This window comes from Vanacampus margaritifer, chromosome 7 (genome assembly GCF_051991255.1).
Source record: "Vanacampus margaritifer isolate UIUO_Vmar chromosome 7, RoL_Vmar_1.0, whole genome shotgun sequence".
Taxonomy (NCBI): domain Eukaryota; kingdom Metazoa; phylum Chordata; class Actinopteri; order Syngnathiformes; family Syngnathidae; genus Vanacampus; species Vanacampus margaritifer.
In genome coordinates, this window is record NC_135438.1 from 7156898 (window position 1) to 7179302 (window position 22405).

General features: G+C 41.0%; 2 protein-coding genes across 2 annotated transcripts in view; one reads left to right on the top strand and one right to left on the bottom strand.

Annotated features, from left to right (window-relative positions):
* Positions 1 to 463: 463 nt before the first annotated feature.
* LOC144055790 (homeobox protein unc-4 homolog) lies at positions 464 to 6780 on the top strand. The gene is made up of 3 exons (XM_077572105.1): positions 464 to 981; positions 1690 to 1865; positions 4829 to 6780. Exons 1-3 carry the CDS (start codon positions 684 to 686, stop codon positions 5867 to 5869), a joined length of 1515 nt encoding a protein of 504 aa, XP_077428231.1. The 5' UTR covers positions 464 to 683; the 3' UTR covers positions 5870 to 6780.
* Positions 6781 to 7476: 696 nt separating this feature from the next.
* The window catches only part of LOC144054774 (uncharacterized), an 82556-nt gene continuing 67627 nt past the window's right edge, over positions 7477 to 22405 (bottom strand). The window contains exon 15 of the mRNA XM_077570052.1: positions 7477 to 7549. Within this exon, the coding sequence (XP_077426178.1) occupies positions 7477 to 7549 (73 nt within the window). The remainder of the gene's footprint in view (positions 7550 to 22405) is intronic.

The window sequence follows — 22405 nt, forward strand, 5'->3', positions numbered from 1 at the left end:
ACAAGTGGATTCATGGGGGGCACGCCCCCTCAGCCCCCCTTTGTATGCATGCCACTGTGATAGCAAGGTGTATGTTGGACAAGTTGAAGGAAAAAAAAAAAAACATTTTGTGGCCACAGTTTAGTATTTTGTATGAGCGATTTCATTTACTGTACAGTATGAGTAAATTGTGTTAATGGAAGAAAGGAAGGGAAAAAATGTATAAAATGATTACATTAAGGATGGAATCGAGTGTCCTTCATGTTTGAACATGCTGAGTGAGTGGACGGCACCACGTGTAATTATCCATCGACCCAGCGAAAGGGTGAGGTAAAAAAAAATCAAACACGACATTAACGCTCAGCCTCCTCTGAGCGCGGTGACGTCACACGGCCATTAAAGCTTGTGATTGGCCCCGCCAGCATATGGGGGAGTCCTAATGAGCTGGCTCCAGGAGGGGGGAAGCGAGCTTGACATCTCGGGCTGGACCACAACACGTCGCTGCCGGCTTTCTCGCAACGCTCATCCGTGGCGGGCCGTGGGACACGACACACCCGCAAACGCAGCCTCTGCTTTCCTTTTTTTTTTTTTTCAAAAGCACGTTGTTGTTTTTTTTGCATCCTTTGCTGACTGCATGTTCAGCCTCACACTGCCGCCCCCCGCGCATCCTCACTTCGGCCCCGCCGCATGCAGCCCGGGCGAGCATGGACAGTCGCGTCCTCGAGCATCACCCTCACGCCCACTTCGGGGGCTCCTTGGGCGGGCTGGTGGGCTTCCCGTATCCGCTCGGCGCTCACCATCATCACCACCACCAGCACCAGCACCATCAGCAGCATCAACATCAGCAGCATCATCACCACTACGAGCTCGCCGGCGCGCACCAGCTGCAGTCGGCGGCCGCCGTCCCCTTCACCATAGACGGATTACTTAACGGCTCTTGCTCGGCTTCCGTGGTCAGCTCCAGCGCGCTCTTGTCGCCCGACGGCCAGTACAAACTCTGCGGTAAGGTCGCGCCGTGCGTCCACTTTCAATATGAGCTCAAGTTTTAAAATACATTTTTGGAAGAGTTTGGGGTTGATACATTTTTGTTTAAAATAGATTTGAACGTTTGTTAGATTTTTTTTTGGGGGGGGGGGGGGTATTTGTGTTTACGGAGATGCCAGACTGTACTTTTTTTTTTTTTAACTCCTTTTAAAACTGTCGTCATCAGTTAAAAACCTGACTTGATTTTTTTTAAATTTCCCCTCACCATTATTTAAATTTACCATGATTTAATAGAGTTTTCTCGTGTCTCTGCATTTCATATGCAGCTCTAAAAATTGTCAACAAATCTTCCTTGAGATAAACTGCATGAAGTGTTTTACGTCATTTACTAAACGTCGATTAAATTAAAAGACACAAGCAGCGAGCAGCATTGTCATCCTTGATTTTAAAGTCTAATAATTGTTATTTTTACTCACAAATTACATCGGTCTTGGTGTATAATTTGAAAACACTACCCCATTCGTGAGAAGTGCTGCATAAATATAACAAAGGCGATTAAGCTCCATCCTCAGTATTGATTCTCTCTCTCTCAAAAAAAAAAAGTACATAAACTCAAATTATTTAATTAAGCTGCAGCATATAGTTTGCTTGTGCTAATTGGCCAAGCTGTCAATCAGTGGATGATGAGGCAATAACTCTGTACAACAACAACAACAACAACAACAGATTCCGGGGACCCAGACAAAGAGAGTCCCGGTTGTAAACGAAGAAGAACCCGGACCAACTTCACCGGCTGGCAGCTGGAGGAGCTGGAGAAGGCCTTCAACGAGAGCCACTACCCGGATGTGTTCATGCGGGAGGCGCTCGCACTCAGGCTGGACCTGGTCGAGTCCAGGGTTCAGGTAACTGCAGGCCAGGGCCACTTTTCGTTTATTTACACGGATTGCGTTTTAAATGTTTTTTTTTAATATGATAAAATCTTAACCCCCCTCAAAACATGCCAGGAGGGCTGTTTGTTCAGGAGATGGCCCGTGAAGGCCCATTCCATACAGGGGGCAGCAATTTGTCAATTAAGCTTCAATAAAGGATCCCCCTTTGAATTATGCATGGGCACGACCTATTGATTTATGGGTTCATAAAAAAACAAAAAAAAAAAACAAGGCTTGTTACTAAGCCAAACAAAGGGGGTGAAAATAATTTGAACCAGTTCCCTAAGTAGATCTTCATTTAGAGTTTTGATTAAATCACATTCTGTAACAATGGAGGCTGCATATTTAATATAAAAAAACAATTTTAATGAAATTAATTATTGTACTTGAAATATATTATTACACATAGGCCTACATAATTATATTGAAATCCTGTGAATTTAAGATACTGCATTTTTAATAGTAAATAATAAAATATTCGAATATACATTTAAATATAGGTTAAGTTAATAGCTTTCATTCAAAATGAATTACTGTAAATTTAATAAATGATTATCCAGATATTCATTGTTGTCCTTTTACATAACCTGCATGCAGAATTTGTAGAATGTTTTTTTATATCATTCTCTAAAGAGTGAACACATTATTATTATTATTATTATTATTATATAAGGGATTGAAGTTAAACCAGCCGATATGACATTTCAAAACTAAACAAAATTGTAGGAAAGAAAATATTGACTAGCTGTAGTAATAATTAATGTCCTTCACCAAAATTTCACAAATTGTGCTGCAGCTAGCTAAAGGTCAATTTAAGTATCTTGCTACATAGCGTATGAAATTGAAAGCAACGTATTATTAATTTGTGTGGTCGTTTTGTTTTCTATAGGACGTGTTCGATGTGTGTGTGTGGAAAAAAAAACAAAAAACATAAAAAAAAAATGTCCACGTCATGGTATAGGAACAAGCATCACAACTGAGTGACGCTTTATGTTCTTGGGGGGGATTTTTGTTCCTAAACCTCAGCTTATTCAGCCTTCAAGCTGCTTAAACGCTCCTTTATCGCAGGTTTGCGAAAGGTGGGGGGGTTGTGTGTGGGGGGGGGGGGAACACGCGATAGAAACCCCATCAACAATCCCACATTGTCGCGCTCCGTGTCCGCGCCTCGCCCTCATTATCCGCGCCTCGCGCCTTATCAGCGGCCAACACGCGGCCCTCGGCGAGCCCAGAGGCCGACCCGAGAGAGCTCCCGGGCGGGGGGGTGGAGGGTTCTGTTGGGGGGGGGGGGTCGCTCTTGGCCGGCTGGGCTAAGAAGAAGGGAGTCCTGCGAGGAGCAGAGGGCTGGTGTCGGTGCTGGTCTTAAAATCAAACGCTCCCAATTAGTTAGGGTGCAATTAGATTTAATTGACGGAGTTAAGCATTAAGCAAACTCGTTGGTGATGAACGTAAACGTTTCTGCTGTGACCAACTTATACCAATCCTGTAGATTCGGTGGAACACAATTACTCAGTGTAGACAAAAACATAAATGAGAATAATGCAAAATCAATCAATCAATCAATCAATCAATCTGACATTGGCAACATCCCACTTATAAATTGAGGTCTATGCACAAAATGGATGCACGAATGTTGCCACATGAAGTGATACAACTTCAAAGTAAGAGTCACTTAACAAAAGGTGAGGATGTTTCGTGCTTTAAATTAGGCATGGCGATCACGTGTGTTAAGTGAAAGCATTACAGTAAGGTTTATGTATAAGATGAGTGGAGTGATAATTTCAGCTGGTCAATAGGAGCCATCTGTTAGACAGGCGTAATTTAGTTGCTATGGATTGCGGAGAGCTGTTTAAGGAGAATTGAATGACGCCATTTACAGTGATTGCGGAATTAGCTGTATAGGAAATTGATAAATGGATTGATGTGTTTGGATATTGCTGCTATTACGTTAAGTAACTCATTTGCACTTTGGTATTTTCATACAAATGTGCACCTTTTTAGATGTGGACATTAATATGTGCTGTGGAATTTTAACAAGGCCATTTTGGTTCCTTGTTTGTTTTGTGCCACTGATTTACAGTGAGCACATTTGCTTGTAAAAACATACATATGCTCGCATTAAATAAACATCATCTGAAGCCATTTATACAGTGCATGCCAAATTGTCAGTTAGGCAAAAATCCCTTAATACACAATCTGTCCTTGTATCTGTTTTAATTGACTTTGACGATTATTGTTGTTAATTAATTTACTTACAGTCAGCTCATTAAGTCACGTGCAGCATCACAGCAGGAAGTTAAAGTGTTTTTTTTTGTTTTCCTGACAAGTCAGTTGTAGAACACTTCTTACAGAGTCGACCTTAAAACAATTAATTTAAACAAGAAAAAACATAAATGAGTCCCCCCCCCAAAAAATTTAATCAAACAATCAAGTCCTACTGGAATGGTTGCCAAACAGATTTTGCGTTTTAAAAATGTCAAGCTCAAATGGAAAAGCATTCCCCAATTTGTGACTCCACCTTTAGGTTTTAATCTTGTGTGATGGATGCTAAATTAAAGGCAGTCAGCAGACTGCAGTGACCAAACAGGAGAATAAAATGAGACCAGATCCACTAAATTCGGACGAGTCTGACAACCGAAGGCTCTGTGATGGACTAAAACTGCACCCTTAAACCGGCTGTGTCAAAAATAACCCAATATTGATCCAAAATTGGACCGACCCGCTACTTGGGTCAATTTGACCCAACAAAACAACCCAAAGTTGGGTCAAATTGACCCAATTTTGTTTTGTGAGTGTGTGTACTCCACTAATTGAAAAAAAGGACAGAACTGTGGCTTGAGCCTAAGAGATTTAAACAAAAAAACATTCGATCTGAACTAACTGGAGATCATCTATTAAAGTTTTCTTGAAGTAAACTAGTCCGGTGTTTATGTGCACAGGTTTGGTTCCAGAACCGACGTGCTAAGTGGAGGAAGAAGGAGAACACAAAAAAAGGGCCCGGACGGCCCGCGCACAACTCCCACCCGACCACGTGCAGCGGCGAGCCCATGGACCCCGAGGAGATCGCGCGGCGGGAGCACGAGCGCGCCGAGAAGAAGAAACGCAAGCAGGAGCGGAAGCTGCTCAAGTCGCAGAACAAACTTCTGCACGGCGACAGCTTCCACACGCCGGGCGGCTCCGAGAGCGACAGCGGCGTGTCGCAGTTCACCGACAGCGAGCAGCAGCCTCCTTCGGCTCCCAACGGGAATATTCACGCGGAGCTGCCCCTGGCGTCCGGCGGCGCCGAAGGACACCAAACCGAATCCAGCTGTGACCAAACCCGACACGACTTCAACCACCAAAACCAAAGAAGAGAAGCGGAGCAGGTTTCTCCGGGCAGCACGCACGGCTCCGCTAGTCCGGCGGGTCCGAGGTCCTCGTCCCTGCAGAAGCGCAACCCTTTCAGCGTGGAGAGCCTCCTCTCGGACGCCACGCCGCGACGGAAGCCCCCCCTGGACTTCGCCTCGCTGCCCACCCATCGGACACTGGTGGGTAAAGGCCACTTTTTGCTTTACCCCATTACCCATCAGCCCCTCGGCTTTCTTGTGCCCCAAGCGGCGCTGAAGGCGTCACCGTGTCAGGACGGCATCAATAGGCTGCACCTGGGTCAAACCCTAGAACAGTCTTGCGCTCCCACCGACCTCTCGAAGCCTACAAGCGCGGATCATAAAACACACGACCATCACAGCCCCGTCAGCAATCGGGTCGACGTGGAGGAGGAGCGTGCCGGCGATCGTCCCGAGTCTCAGGCATCCTCGCAGGCCGCCGATTCCGGCGAGGCGGGGAGAGTCCACGCGCCGGCGCTGACCGACGGCTGCCGAGCCGAGGGGCGCCGTGCGAAGGAGGAGCGGGCGTCTCCGGGCCTCTCCGAGGGTCTCGGGGCAAACGCGGACTGCAGGGAAGCGCCCAAAAGTGATGGCGAGGACGTGGATATGGACTAACACGATGACAGAAACAGGGCTACAGTAGGAGGCCATTTTGGTCCTTCCAGGTAGAATAACGCCCCCCTGATTAGTGGACTCGCAGGTGTGTTTCCGAGCTGTGAGAGCGTCAATGGATACAAAGATATTTGAGTGGCAAGGCCTTGTACCCCGAAGCGACATTTTTCCCGAGAGTGGACTGTTCAAACATTCCCAAAGCACTGCAAAGATGCTTGCAAACATATCAGGAATGGGGAGACTTGAGTCACGTTTCCACCAAGCGACACGGTTCAGTTCAAGCTCCGGGTCCGGTTTGGTAGGGTACGTCCTGATCTGGCAGGTTTCCATTGACAAATCGAGGCGACAAAGCAAAGAACCCACAAAATAGTTCCTCATCAGAAGATCCAGGCACTGTTATCTTTTTTTAGATCCCAGCAAAGGCGGGTCATTATCACAATAGTAAAATAATAAAGCCATGGATTGGGAATATTTTTGCTTCTCCGAATCCGTTGCCGTCATTGATACCTTGAACGACTCCGAGATCTCAATCAATCAGGATCTCAACTGCGGTTTTGTTCAAATGTACTGTATGTAAAATGACAGCAAAAAAAAAGTCATTGCATCGCACCCACCTTGAGCCGTACACAATCGAATCCTGAGTCAGACCGAATCCATTCGCTCCACTTTTCAAATCCAACCGTCCTTCGTTTCGCACCTGCGTGTATCGAAAACCGCACAAATATAGCGATTAAAGGTACACAAGTAGTTCATTAATCTAGTTGAATTGGGAATTCAAACTTCAACATTTCTTGACAATAATATGTCATATGTGACCTCACTAGTCTAAATATGACATTCTGATTAATATTACATTTGTGGAATATGAGTTATGCCAAATCCAGTTGTTTTTATCCATGTCAGGCGGCGGCCATTTTGCCACTTGCTGTCGACTGAAGATGACATCACAGTTGCCCAGGACTCAGGCAAAGACCAATCACAGCTCACCTGTTTTCTGAAGCTGTGCTGTGATTGGTTGTTACCTGACATCTGAGCAACAGTGATGTCATCTTCAGTCGACGGCAAGTGGCAAAATGGCCGCCCCCCTGAGATGAATAAAAACAGCTGGATTTTGCGGCTTAACTCATTTTCCACTAACACTATATTAACCCGAATATCGTATTTAGGCATAGAAGATATTTTTACAAGACAAAACCAGATCAAGTATGAAACTGGTGAATGTATTTCCGGTTCGGATGTTATCTCTTAAGATAAAACGATGGCAACGCTCATTCTGTACCAGTGTAGCTTAAACATAAAAATATGGCGGATAAATTCCTTTCTTAAGCAGGCGATATGCAACAAGGAGGCTACATCAACAAGTGAGATTGTGGTAGAACGTGACATGGAGGACGTCTTCTTGGCATAGCAAACCCGTTGCCGCACGGGAGTGACCGTTATCTGTCGACCAATCAGTGGACTGCAGTGTGTCTGGCTCCACCCATTGCAAGGTGGCAAATTTCAAATCAGTTATCATGGCTTGTTGGGACGACGGAGAAAAACAATCTTCGTTCCATCCACGGTGGACGCGAACTGCACGGCTTGGTGGAAACGGGGCTTTTAATCCTCACCTATTTTTCAATCACGAGTCCTGGATGCTGAGGCCGCAGGTTTTCTTTTTCTCCCTTTTTTGGTGACCAAAACCTGTAAAGAAAACACATGTTACTTTCAACGGAAATCCTCAGATATTGTAAAAAGCAGAAAACGATATTTATATGTAAACGTTTTGATAAATAAAAGCTATTGTTTAAAAGTGAGCGCTGTCTTTCCAGGGAAGGGGAAACGGGGGGGCTGAAGCTTGTGGACCGTTGTGGGCGTGAGAGCAGATAAATCCGCCTCTCTCACTACCGTCTGGCTGTTTGTATTTATTGCTTTAACAAATTTATTCATTTGAAAAGGCCGGCCTGGAATGAGGTTAGTGGCCGCCGGCTATAGGACCCTGCGCCTCCTGCTGAGTTTTGATATGAAAGTAATTATTTTCCCACTGGCTGCTGCAGGGTCTCCAGGCAGCTCCCCTTCCTCCTCCCGCCCCTCCCCTCCTCAGCCCAAAGGGTTATTAGACATTAGTGATTTCTAGTGATATGGAATCACATAAACTTCCTACAATAATAGAATTAGCATGAAAGGCAGGGGTGTCAAATTGAAATGGGGGAATAATAGCCAGCTGCACGGCGCTCGTGCGCGCGCCTGGCAGCCTGCATGCGTGTGTGTGCATAGACTATTGAGCGTATGAAGGAGGGGTGGGGGCGGGTGGGGGGTGGGTCTGATTCGTGGGGCGGAATTTTCATGAGCTGGCGCGCTTGTCAGGCAGCCCTTGTAGCCGGCTATATTAAGATAGATGTTCGATGATATCCCTCATTGTTCTGTCGCTTATATTGATGTCGCTGCCTTATCGCCCTATTGATCATGTGTCGCACATAATAGGACAGGCGTGCTGCCTGCGTACCCCCCCCCCCCCCCTCTCCTCCCTCACAAAAGGGAGCCGGAGCCCCTCGTCATTTGTTGTTATTGTGGGGCCCTACGGGAGTGAGCCAGATAAAGATTTAAGGGAGGGGGTTGGAGTGAAGGCCCACATTAATAATTTTTGGGGGGGCTCAATCTAAAGAAAGATGCTTGAACCTGATTTTTTTTAGGCTATAGGCCCCCCCCTTGCATGAGGCTTTCTTGCTATCACACAACAAATAAAGGCCCGGCCAATATGATTTGAAACGAAACATACATTTAGAAATGAATGGTACAAAGGTTTTGATATAATAAAGTTGAAACAGAATGATTTCAGAAAACAATTAACATGCTTTTTTTACGTTACCCTCGGAAAACTAAAATTCCGGTTATTGGAATACGCTTCTTACAGTTAACCACTTCCACTCCTATAAACCCATTTTGCCAGTCTTAATTTGACGCACCTTTGATGATCTTTCGTCGTGTTTAAAAATGAAAACATGACTGATTTCGCAATGACACGCTTTGTATTAGGCTTCCATGTTCAGGTAATTCATAAAAGCTCAAGCAGTGTTGTTAAAGATGGAGTGTCTAGCAAAATATAGTAAAATGTATGTTAATTAGCCAGCATTTTGAACATAGCAAGCTAGCACAAGCTAAGCATTGCGAGCTAACATTGTCAACCATTTAGAAAACAATGAATCATTTTTTTTTAATTCGAGTTTTCAAACTTCAACACCTGCTTGTGTCATTCAATTAAAACGAGTGAAATAAGTATTGCTAGCTACGTCCGTTTTGCAATGGAATGCTAGCTTCTTAGATACATTTTCTTTAAAGGGATTAGGTGCTGCTAGTAAAGAAAATAATGCATTATCATAATATAATACATATAATATTTCATATTTTTAAGGGTATTTGAACTTCTCCAAAATGGATAAAAAGCTAAGGATATGGTCTTTAACTAGCTAGCATTTTTTTCTTAGCAGGCTAGCACAAGCCAAGCCTCATGAGCTAACCTTTTGGATAACTTAGAGAACATTTACTCATTTTGATGTGTTTTCAAACTTGACGTTCTACATTACTAATTTGTGGCATGTAATAACTTTTTAAAACTTGATTTAAACAAGCTACTGACACTAATAAGTGTTATCATTAGCAAATCGAAGGAAGCTATGTTCCAGTTGTTGGAATGCATGAACAGTGAGTTACGATGATGGCGAGACACGTCTTTCTGCATTTGCAAATGCATTTTACATCATCTTCTAAGATTAACTTTCTTTCCAGGAGGTTAAATGTTGTTAGTTAATAATGAAAATAAAATATTTCCTATAATAAAAATGGAAAAAAAATCCAGTCCAGACACCCCAAACAAAAACCCCATTTAACTCATTCGCTGCCATTGACGGCTACAGACGTCAAAAATTTATTTGAACCATTTCTATTTAACATTTTTTTCTATTTGTGTTAACAAGAGTATGAAAACCTAGACAAAAATTATTTTTGTACATTTAGAACAGATGCAAAATTTGTGATTAATCGTGAGTTAACTAGTGAAGTCATGCGATTAATTACGATTACAAATTTTAATCGCCTGATGCCCGTAATTTACGAAAACATTTTAATAATCTTTTGCTTTTTTAAAGAAAAGATTATTTTTTAAAAATCGTCAATCGTAATTAATCGCATGACTTCACTATAGTTAACTCACGACAAATTTTTATATCTGTTCTAATACAATAAAAAAATACAAATCTAGGTTTTCAAACTCCAAAAAGGTTTTACTAATAAAAAAAGGTAAAATGAATTTTTGACGTCTATGGCCGTCAATGGCAGTGAATGAGTTAATAAAGAATAACAGCAGTATAGAAAACAATGTGAAATAAATATGAATTATTAATGAAATGGATAAATGAACATCTCTTTTACCTTTACTGAAGCTACATACTGGTGTATAGCGATCAGTTTTGTATTTTGCCACGAGTTTTCAAGAAAGACTTGAATTCTACAGTATTTCTCACCTTCTTTATCTAACCAACTTGAGAGTCTGGAAGAGAAAAAAAATCCACCAAAAAATCTGTCATCAATGTGGACTTCCTGGATTGGAAATCCGGCCAAGATCGGCCATTTTTGCACTTGCTACGGGTTCTTTCATGAATTCCTTCATGATTCTTATCTAATTTATTAGAGGGCTCGCACCCGGATTTTTTTGGGCCTCTCACAGAATAAACAAGCACAAACTTGCTAACCGCCCAAGGTGATGCTCACTCAACAAGAAAATATTCAATCAAGGAAACGCATGCAGATGTTTTGTGTGGCTGCTCGATTCCAGGAAATGTGCGGGCGAGTCACATGCTTCTGGTACAAAAAAAATGAGTGGATTGGATCAAAATTGTGGCAAAAAACTAAAAAAAACAAATCGTACAAAAACTAGGGCTGATGTTTTTAAAACGGACAAGATTTTCTGTATATTTTAACTAGCTAGCACTTAGCTAGCTTCGTAAGCTAACAGGAGCTACGCCTCGCTAGCTAACATTGCTAGCTGGGTTTCGACTAATTTCATGAGATCACTTTTTACCTGATTTAAAGGAGTGTAGTAAGAGTTCCCCGCTAAGTGGAGGAAGCCACGTACAGTTATCGCAATGCATTATGGGACTCGTTGTAAGATCAGTGATCTTTTTTTTTTTTTTCAAATCAACCATCTGCCAAAATATATATATATTTTTTAAAGGGGGTTTATGTTGTCAGTAAATTATATTTTTAGGGTTGCCTGATGGGACAAGCCGAAAGTCGCAACAACAACAACTTGATCATCACTTAAATAGGTTAAACATCCATGAAGACCAGACGGAACGCTGAGAGGGGAAAACCCGCTTGTTAAGATTATGCTCTTATAAACGCCACCCCAGTCCCCTGGAAAGTGAAATCCCAATTATTAAAAGCATTAATTCTGGCCGGCGTGCGCACATAGGAGCCGTGTTGACAGGCCGCCTAAATATCCCTGATCCCTCCCGGTCACAGCGCCCGCTTTATTTGCAAATAAATTGACGCAGGATCCGAGGGACGGGGAGGCTTTGCTCCGCGGAGCCCGAGCTAAAAATGAATTTCCGCGCCCGAGTCCCTTTAATAATATTTACATAATTTTCGCCCGGCGAGTGCGCTGTTTGCGCTGCAGGAAGCAAGGGCGGCTTAGAGGAAAAATAATTAGACACGAGGAAGAGGAGGAGGATGAGGATGGAGGAGGATGGAGGATGGGTTAAGACCCGAGCTCAACACTAAATTCCCAGACAGCTAAAATCAATGAAAGTAATAACCCTATTATTTAATTCATAAGGACATTATTTTCCCATAAGGCCTGGGGAAACGTCCCCTTCGACCGAAACAATCACATTAAATCGTTCATTCCGGTGAAATCGGCGCTTTTATTTGCTTTAATCGGTTAGTTTCAAGAGGACGATTAATTAGAAAATGTAGGTTTTGATCTGCCTTTATAGCAAACGAGTACTTTGCAGTGATTGTTTCTGGGGAAAAAATCTACAAGGAAAGAAATAGAGCATTTTTTAAAGTAAAATACATCGGCTTGGTAGCATAAAGTCTTAAAGGGCGTGTCAGTTTACAGGAATTGGTTGCTTTCAGAGCTTTTTTTTTTATTTTTTTTAAAGTTTAACAATGTGACTTATAAATGAAATGAGCCACTATTAATTACTTTGTTTGTCTGTTAACTACATAAATCACCGTAAATATATTTACCATACATGTTATACAGCAAAAACAGCACCAATTAACACTATGGTTGAGTGGTGCCCAAACTATGGCCCGGGGGCCATTAGTGGCCCATTATCCATTTTTAAGCGGCCTGTGGCATATACTGATATGACATCTGCTGCTAATACAATTGTTCAATATACTGAAGAGCTTCTTTTTTTTTTTTTTTAAAATATGCAAAGACACAAATGAGCTATAAACAATTAACATTTTTCTTCATAACACTTTGGCGGATAAAGAACATTTTTACAAGCAAAAATGATTTTCCTCCACTTTCTGCTCAGTGTGAACGGCCACATTGTGAACATATCGTATGATTGATTCCTGCTCCTGTTTCGGTTCTGAATGTAGTGATGGAATGTGGCTGGTGGGTTACAGGGTCTCGACCACCCAAAAATTGGGTAAAATCCTAAACGTTTTTTATTATAATAATAATAGTAATAAAAGCTGTTTAGGTAGCAGTTAAAAAAAAATTAAATATATAAAAAAATATGTTTGACTGTTTTTGGTGTGCTTGATGAATTAAAGTAAAAAAAAAAAAACTTTCAAAGTGGCCCTTTCATCCTTCAATTTTTTTTTTTTGGGGGGGGGGGTGGGCTTTGGACGAAAAAGTTTGGACTGCTATCGACAGTGTCAAGCAAAAGCATTTTGTCTTCATCTCCTGTATTGAAAATTATTAATACGTGGGACTACCTCCAGTATTTTTCCCTCTATTTAGGAGCCAAAACAGGAAAATGGATGCTCCCTAATTGACGTGCTTTTATTCGACATCGTCTATCATTGTTGGCAATTGGATGGACGTAGAGAAAGACAGGCAGTAACCTTTGACCTTGGACATGCACTTTATTGGTTCAGTTTTCAGGCGACGTAACACGCCAAGCCTGGAACGGACCTGGAAACCTCCTCACGCATCACCTTTTATGAATTCAATTCCAACCTGGGAGAAATTTTCAATTTGAGCACGGCGTCATTACAGCGTTGAAGGGGGAGGTTGGGAGGGGATGGGGGGGGGGGGGGGACTGTGTATGGCGTAAATTGTTTTTGCTCTATTATGCATTCGGACGCCATCATTTTTCTTTCTAATTACCGAGGTGTCAGCGCGGTCTGTCACCCGGGCGCTGATTTTCAATTTAACTGATCATCATACGTTCATTTTCCCATTTGATAAATCTGCAATCTAGACGCGCACCACCATGCCCGGAATATTAAGCGGCGCCCGGGCGGCGGTAATAGGGGGATGTGTATGCATGCGGCAATGAGCGCGGATCAGCCAGCTAATTTAGCGCCTTCCTCCATGCCCCCCCCCCCTCCCCATTTCCAAGCCTCAAGAGGAGGCAGGAGAGGGAGAGAGAGCGAGTCCAGCGACTGCCAAGAACCACGGCTACAATGTCATTTGGACCTCCCGTCTAGGCAGTTAGACCTATAATTGAGTTGTTGTTTTGCTTATTCAATACAGACACATTTGCACTTTAAGTATCATGGCCAATCTGAGAAGCTCTCTGGCTCTTCATCACCCGCCTCCGCCATGAGTAGAAGAGTCAATTAAGGCCCATAGTGAGCCAGCCTGGTTACCCCTTGTGTCTAACACAAGCGGCAACACACTGAGCCTCGCACCGGCCGATTATAGTGTGTGTGCTTATTTCCTTATCGGTACAACACAACAAAGCAATAGTGATAAAGAAAAGACTTGACCACTTGAGTGAATGAATGAATGAATTGGGTACTAGTACGTTGTTTTTTTTTCTCCTCATGTTTTCTTGTTTTTCAGCTAAGAAACTGGGGGCGCTAATTAGCGAACCGCTAGGCTTCCCGTTCTGTCTCCCTCTGTTGGTCAATGTTATTTTTCATGTTTCTCGGACAGGTTGCGACGACGAAGATAACTGCCTTGTGTGCTTGGACAATAGATTTGATGGTACACAAAATTATCACCATGCTGTTTTTTATGTTCTGTGCACGGTTATTATAGTTCATGAAAACAAACAAAATAACTAAAACCAGAATTTAAAAAAAAACTTCCAGAAAATGCTTTTTAAAAAAACAAACTGAAACTTCTTATGTTTGTAGGCGATGTTCTTTGTTTTTTTCCCGTCTTTGTCAATTAATTATATAAATGAACTTTTGGGGTTCATCTTAAATGTACGGTATTTATTTTGCTATTGCTGTACATCAGAAAAAAGAAGGTGAAATCATTGTTTGAGAATTCTAGTGAACTATATTACACAATACTAAGTGACCTTTTTTTTTAATAGCTTGCATTTGACAAATACTCCATATATATGTTTATAATAAAAACATTAAATCTAATACTAAAACCAACACAAATTAAACTAAAATGAAGCATTTTTGGAAAAATAAAAACTTGCTATAGAAACTACTTCACTGAAGCAATCCCCTTCACTCCCGGTTGTTTTACTGGATTTTGACAGATTTTGCAAGGCCTGCAGAATATTGGGTTCTATTGCTATAAAAACATGTAACCTACCAAAAAAAGATTAGTCTCATCAGGATAAAAAGTAAATTTGTATCTGTTTCCGTTTTGCAGCAATTGGCATTAGAATCTAGCTAAGTTTCCTCATTATTCCCAAATCTGTATAGAACTGTGGGTAAATGCGCCTTTTTTCATCGTGGCCCTCTTTTGCTCTGCTGCCATCTGCTGACCGTTTTTATTAATAACTACCATTTCCTCAACTATTCTCTTCAGTTGAGAGGCTGCATCAAAGCCTTTCGTAAGCTCTAGAAGAAAAAAACGTATAAATACATCTTTGGGATACTTAAAACATTTAAAATAGAACGTATTTATACATTTTTTGGGAGCAAATGAGTTAAATTAGCAAAATTTTAAAAAAGTCAAAACAAAATAAAATAAATTATAATCCAAAACTATTATAAACCTGGTTCCGACTAAGGTACAATTTTGGCTTAGGTTGCCACAGTAGGAATGAAACCGAGGAACCCCGATATATAAGGAAACATCCTTAGGAATCAATTATTTTCCAGATTCTTCTAGCACTGGTGTTAAAAATCAATTCTGGAGGTGGTCCTGTTTATATGAGCAGTACGAAAACAATAACAGAATTTATCAGCGCATGTACGCAGTGTAAAGTATGATCTAATTCATGCTATTCTCTCAGCTTCATGCCACTGTAAGCATATCATTTATTGAGTTTCCAGCCAAGAAAACTCAATGTCATATAATGAGTGTGCCCCCCCCCCCCCCCCATAGGGCTTGCCTTAAATCTCCTTGTTTTCTTCACTGCTTTTGCTGTTTAGATAATTGACTAACGCAGACTCGTCGTCATACCCTACCTTACCTTAAACCTTGTTTAAATGTCACTACAGTAGGAAGGCCGTATATTTAAGTGTGTGTGTGTGTTGGGAGGTGAGGAAGGAGGGGGGGGAGGGCTGTAAAATGTTTACTGGCACAAAGCAGCTTTGGGTTTGTCGTTGTCTTTGTTTCATTAGCCCGCTGGTTGTAATAAATGCCAACGAGCCAACGGGATGGATTTTAATTAAGTCGGTGAAAGATGAGTGGAGTGGCACGGGAAGAGATGGCGGAGGAGGAGGTTGGGTGAGTGTGGGCTGGGGGGGATGTTGGGTGTTAAGGGGGGTGGGGGGGCAGTTTTTCAATAAATCGGTTGGCTCAGGGGTTAGTCGGTGATTTCCTCTGCAAAGTGTTTGGGCCGAGCAGGACTTGCAGTAATTTGCTTGATAAATCAGCGGCGTTGGGGGCATGGAGCCGGCCGCCGGACCGCTCGGTTCGCCGTGTGATTTATGTGTTTCCTGGGGGTCGTACACAAGCTCGTGACAGTCCGCGATGAATTAGCCGGGAGGCGGCGTGCTCCTAATGAGCAGGTATTATTTCGCACGCACGCCTCTCTTAAAAGAAGCGTGAAGAATGAGGCTGGCAGACGACCCCCCCCCCCACCCCCTTCCTCCCCACCCCCACCCCCACACTCCCTCGACACGGGCCTGCCGTGCCATCCCCGAGGTGGCCCATCGATTCGGCATCACGGGCTTACGCGCACATTGTGGGAGCAGGTGTTCCGCGCAGGTCCGGCACCATCTGATTGAGGTTAACGGAAGCAAAGAGGTGTCAGACACACGCCGCCCGCCGAGCCTCCCACGAAGGAATCAAACACACCACTCAAGCGGCAAATACAAACAAAGTGTGACACAAGACGCTCAGCAACTGATTAGCAGCTACGAAACCCTTCAAAATGTTCATTCGGCCATTTTCGATCCATCTAGTTTCGATTGGAGCCTATCCCAGCTGACTTTGGGTACACCCTGGATTGGTCGCCAGACAATTCCATCGATTTAAAGGGAAATCAAGTCAAACATTTTCTTTACAATAATATGTTCTATGTGCCCCCACTAGTCTAAATACAATATTGTGATTAATACTGTATTTTTGGAATATGAATTTAGCAGCAAAATCCACCTGTTGCTGTTGGGTGAAAATGACATCACAGCGGCTAAAGGCTCAGGTATCGACCAAACACTTTTCTGGGTTTGGTCATGTGACGTTCGCAAGCCAAGCCCTTCATCACTGTGATGTCATTTCCAGTCGACAGCAAGTGGCAATAAAAGGCAAAATGGCCGCCCTGAGATGGATAAAAACAGGTGGATTTTTCTGCTTAATAGATATTCCACAAACACAATATTCATCAGAATACCGTGATTACACTAGCATAATATTATTGGAAATATATATATTTTTTTTACTTAACTCATTCACTGCCATTGACGACTATAGACGTCAAAAATTCATGTGAACTATTTCTATTAGTTAACATTTTTTTCACTATTTTTTTTAACAAGAGTATGAAAACCTAGATTTTTTTTTTGTACATTTAGAACAGATATAACATTTTTGATTAATCGTGAGTTAACTCATGCGATTAATTATGATTACAAATTTTAATCGCCTGATGCCCCTATTTTTTAAAATAATTATTTATTTCAAACAAAACAAACAAAAAAATCATTTAATTTTTTAATTTTTTTTTAGAAAAGATTATTAAAAATTAGGGGCGACTGGTGATTACAATTTTTCATCGTAATTAATCGCATGACTTCACTAGTTAACTCACGATTAATCACAAATGTTATATCTGTTCTAATACAAGAAACAAAAATTCTAGGTTTTCATACTCTTGTTAACAAAAGAGGAAAAAAAATGAAACTAATAGAAATAGTTCAAATGAATTTTTGACGTCTATAGCCGTCAATGGCAGTGAATGAGTTAATAAGGTAGGACACATAGATATTAATAGGCAACACTTTGTTTCTCTAAATCACTGTGAGTGTTTATGTTTTCTAATGCCTACGAAAAACCAGGCTGACACTAGCACCAAATGTAATGTAATTTGCCAGTCACGCATTGGATTATATAGCCATAGCAGGAAATGCAAAAATCAATAAATAAATGAAATAAATAAATAAAAACCCTATGACAAATGGGGGTTAACTGTAATGCGCCAATCGCACGTGTTGATTGGAAAGTAAAGGAACAGACTCATAGACACGCTGATGACTCAGGACATCACGTCTGAGGAAAATGGCGACATGCTACGCATGCTAATGTTGCGCACCAACACAGACTAACATCAATAAATAAAGCTCCCTGCATGAACACAGTGTTGACATGGCATGGAAACATCAAGTGTCTCTTGTGCTTTAGTGGCTGCTGCTGCTGCTGGATAACACGCACTTCATGACAACGGCTGAGCTCATTTCACGTGAAAGCCATCATGGAGCTAATTAGCAAGGAGTGGCCTTTAATAAGTCCTGCTGGTGGAATCATAAAAAAACAGCAATACAATGATTAACACCACTTCATAATTATACAGGGAAGATGTGCACAAATTATAGGTGACTGCATATGATTATTATCATTATCAGCTTGGGTAATTGTGTTATTGATAAAATGTGTTGTGCTTGTGCATCCAATTGTGTTGACATAATGGCTGTCATTATCAATATAATTATGGGCGTTTTGTAGGCAATTAATTGACAGCAATGTGGTGTGATTGTATTGACAACACACAAAATGTGCATCGTGCATTAAACTTGGCATGTTTGAAATGTTATTGATGTTTTTTTTTTGTTACAATTACAGTACGACGGAATACAATGTGGTTAAAAATGTTGAAAATTAAATTTGAATTGAAAATGAACAATTCTCAGATCTGAGGATAGGGTTTAATTTGTTCCGTCTAATCATCTTGGAATGGAAATGCTATTTAAAAAAAAAAAAAAAAGTAAAATAACACTCAAAAGTAGTGTACGTTATAGAAACATATCACGCAATGACAATATAGATTCTAATTCTAATTATATAATTATATAGAATGTAAAGATGTTTGTTAGCATTAAGCTAAAGTGACTTTAAGTAAGGCACAGCTGATTTACATGATTACATCCATGTGTAATTATCTTTGTTTATCTTTAGTTTGATAGAAAATTTCAACTCTGAGTTGCAATAAACACCTTGAAGTGAATTGAGTTCATTCCACTGCCACCATACAAAGCTCACATCTGAAGTTTTTTTGTTTAAAAGTCAATCTTTTGCGGTTTTGCTCATTTGTCCAACTTTTGGGATAATTAATAATTAGTATTGTCACAGGACTCTCTGGGTAGCCATCAGAGTATGTGGTTCATGCAGTGTTTTTATAGACAAACTACACCTTTTAAAATAATAATAATAATAATAATAATAATAATACAATTAATTTGTAATGCACTTTACATTTCAAAGAAATCTCAAAGTGCTACAGAGGAAGATCAAAACAAATTACAATGAATAAATCAGTTAAAAGCTATAAAATCTAATAATAATAATAATAATAATAATAATAAGTAGGCCTTTTTAAAAATAAAGGTCTTGGTGTAAGAATTCCTAAAAAAAAAAATCTTGAGCCCTTTAATACATTTGCATCTGGACTATTTCCCAGTCACGAGTGACGAGGTCCATGCTAAAAAACAATAGCGCTAGCCCACAAAAGACGCTATCGTTTCAAGGCGTCTTATTTTTCGAATCATAACACGATTTATGAAATGTTTTGGTCCTAAAACCACTACCATATTGAGTGTGGAGCTGAAGGTACATCCGACCAACACCAACATCAGTCAGCATTAGTGTCTAATATATATTTATTTACCAAGTCAATGCACTTTATCCCCATTAAGGGCCATACGGACTGTTTAATCTCCTGTTTAACTGCATTATGTTGGTAAAGAGTGAAGGAAGGAAGGAAGTGTTTAATTTACGTTGAATACCCATTGATATTTTAACCCAGCACTTGAGTGCAAATTAATCCAAAAATGAATATAACCATAGCTATTTTTTATGAGATTAGATTACCGGCAATCAAAAAGAAATCCAAAAATGTAAATTTTCCAACTACAGTATTGTTGTTATTATTACAAATGTTATTATTACTATTAGCTAATTTGTTAATTTGTGGTTCAAATCTACTCATTTGCAAAATGTTGGTATAAAACCTCTGCCTGGAATCAACACATACTGTATGACTTTAGCCTAATAGCATAATTGCCATTATTCTTTCATTTAATTTCAGTCATTCTTAACTAATTGTCATGATAAAAAAACAAAGTGTTTGCTAAAAAATTAGATTTTTCTTTATTTCTGTGTAGATCCACACAGATTTTTCTTGTTTATTTTTTTCTTGTTTTCCAAAGATGTAAAAAAAAAATAAAAATAAAAAGAACTTGGCCAATTATGCTCTAAAAATGGTTGATTTCAAATATTTGCAGAATGTGTTGATATTTAGATAAAAGCTTATTGGTATTTTACGGCGGTTCTTTTCTAACACTGTTGAATAAATAAACATGCTCCAGGCCACACTGACCCAGAAAGTAAAAGTTGTTTCAAATACAACAAAAAATGCAACAAAAAGCTAACTGCTAAGTCACTGTTGTGTATTGTTATTATATTATGATATGGAAGCCATATTTTAATTTAATAAATTATCAGACTAGTAAGTTGAGTAGTACATTTGGTATATTCAATGTATTGTTCTGATAGCATAAATTAACATGACATAACATTACAGCCAATTTTAAATGTTTTAGCCATGAGCTGCCAAGTGGAGTAAACATTTTTCACCGGCAAACTCATTCGAACATACTTTCAAATACGTTCTAACGAACATATATGTTCGACGTTTTTACAAATATCGTATTAGTAGCCTAAATGCTAAAATCACAGAATTCCCCAGGGGTGTGCATATGGGGTGGGACTAATGGGGTGTTGACCCCCCCACACATCCACCAATGTGGAAGACAAAATTTTGTAATGATAGTCCGCCGCCAATGACAGCTTTGTCTTTGATCGAGGGGGACATAAAGCTCAAAAAGTTGCGGCTGCACCATCAATGACAATTTTCTGTTTTGCTCGTCCATCGACGCAAGTTTTGTTTGTTATGTAGAAGCGGCACCCGCTTTTGATAGAGAGTGCATCAAGCTTGAAAAAGTTCCACCCCCGCGCGACCCCCACCGACATAATATTTTTGAAAAAAATGGCCGTTCGCCCCGGTTGATACTTTTGTTGAAACGCTGCATGTGATGGAGTGCTTGCATATGTGAAAGCATAACATTTCACTTTTGTAGTGATATATTATTTCTGTCAATGAAAATGACGTTACAAAATCCCAGAGGGGCAGAAGAGTTATTATTTTACAGCCACATATATACGCAATATTATTTGTATAACTTGACAGTTGGACTTGGAAAAGTCATAGCTGATAAAAATAAATAAATAAATAAATAATAGAATTCCCATGTTTGCCAAAAGTCTTAAATGAAAGCCTTCCTTTGCCAACGGTTGATTATAAACGCCCCAGCAGCTGAAACTTTTAAAAAAAAAATTTTTTTTTTTACTCGCCCACCCTAATCTCCACTCGCGCCTGCTCCTCCTACAAGAATTCTCTTGCTATTTATTCAATAAACTTTGCCCAAAAATTGTAACGTTGTGTGTCGAGACTTAATGGGAAACGCCCCGACTGTTAAATCGTAAAATTCGAATTAGGGAAGATGGCGCGTAATGCACGGCCAAGCTTTTATTAAAGCCACGCCGAATAATTGAATTGTTCTGCTGCTTGGATTTGTTTAAATAAAATCCTTTGGGTGTCAAACAACAACATGAGGTTTCAGACAAATTCTATTAAAGACACAGGTATCTTTTCTTGTATTTGTGCAATCACCAGTGAACAATCCTCCCCCCCCCCCCCCCTCTATTTCTTGCTTTGGTATCGGAGCTTTTGCTCTGTCACGGCTTATCTTCCATCCGAGCCCTCGGCGAGGGGCTTTCAGCCACTGTGACATGCAATGAAAGGCTGTCATTCCTCCCTTTGCCAAAAAGATTGCAATCGGCGGAGGGACTGCGAGCGGGGGGAGAACGAACGATAAAAAAAAAAAGAAAAAAAAAAGGTATCTGGTGAAAGAAGTTAATAAAATTTGTGATGGGGAAACTGACGGCCGGGATGTACAATAAGCGCAACGTGTCAGCTGACAGGAAATGCAGGAACACGTTGGGGAGAAGGGCTGCTCGCACTTATTGGGATGATTATTAAGTAGTGAGTTTAATGCCACGCGCGCACACGCACACATAAATACAACCGGGGGTGAATTTTGTATTTTAGTAAATAAAATTTCACACATTGACAGGAGGTGTCCTTGCTTTTCTGCTGGTGTAATTATCACTCCGGGAAAAGTGTTTCATTAAGAAAAAGCTCCCACTTTCAGACACTTTAGTCACACTGGGCTGGGCACACGCACGCACGCACACGCACACACACGCACACACAATCCAGTATTTAATTCATCACCCCGCATCCTGCTTTTCTTGGCCGTCTTCACACCTTCATCATTTTTACTCCATAGTGTTCGATCAGTGAGACAAAGATAATAATCGAACCTTCGCATTCTACCATTATCTCGCCTTCCCCCCCGAACCCATCATCCGCATCCCCCCACCGTCCTCTCCGCCACCCTCTCCGTGCCCCCTCGCTAGCTTGGGGAGGTCTGCAGGTTAATGAGTCATGAAGTGTGAAAACTTCCTGAGACTCAAGCAGAACTAAATGCACTTTCCAGATGTGAGTCCACCGACGTGTGGATGGCCGCGGAAAAGGGGGTAAAGGGTGGGACAGCATGGGGGTACCGGAGGGGGCGGGGGGGGGGGTGCAAGCCGGTTGAAAGAGAAGAAGTTACAGTAATATATATTCACAGTTGATACCATTCTGACATGTCAAGGAAGCTGAAACATACTCAACG

What these genes read in the sequence shown, in the direction of transcription:
- LOC144055790 (XM_077572105.1), top strand. Translation starts at nt 684, where the DNA reads ATGGACAGTCGCGTCCTCGAGCATCACCCTCACGCCCACTTCGGGGGC. An exon ending in CGGCCAGTACAAACTCTGCG is followed by an intron (nt 982 to 1,689) that starts GTAAGGTCGCGC and finishes CAACAACAACAG; the next exon opens with ATTCCGGGGACCCAGACAAA. An exon ending in TGGTCGAGTCCAGGGTTCAG is followed by an intron (nt 1,866 to 4,828) that starts GTAACTGCAGGC and finishes TTATGTGCACAG; the next exon opens with GTTTGGTTCCAGAACCGACG.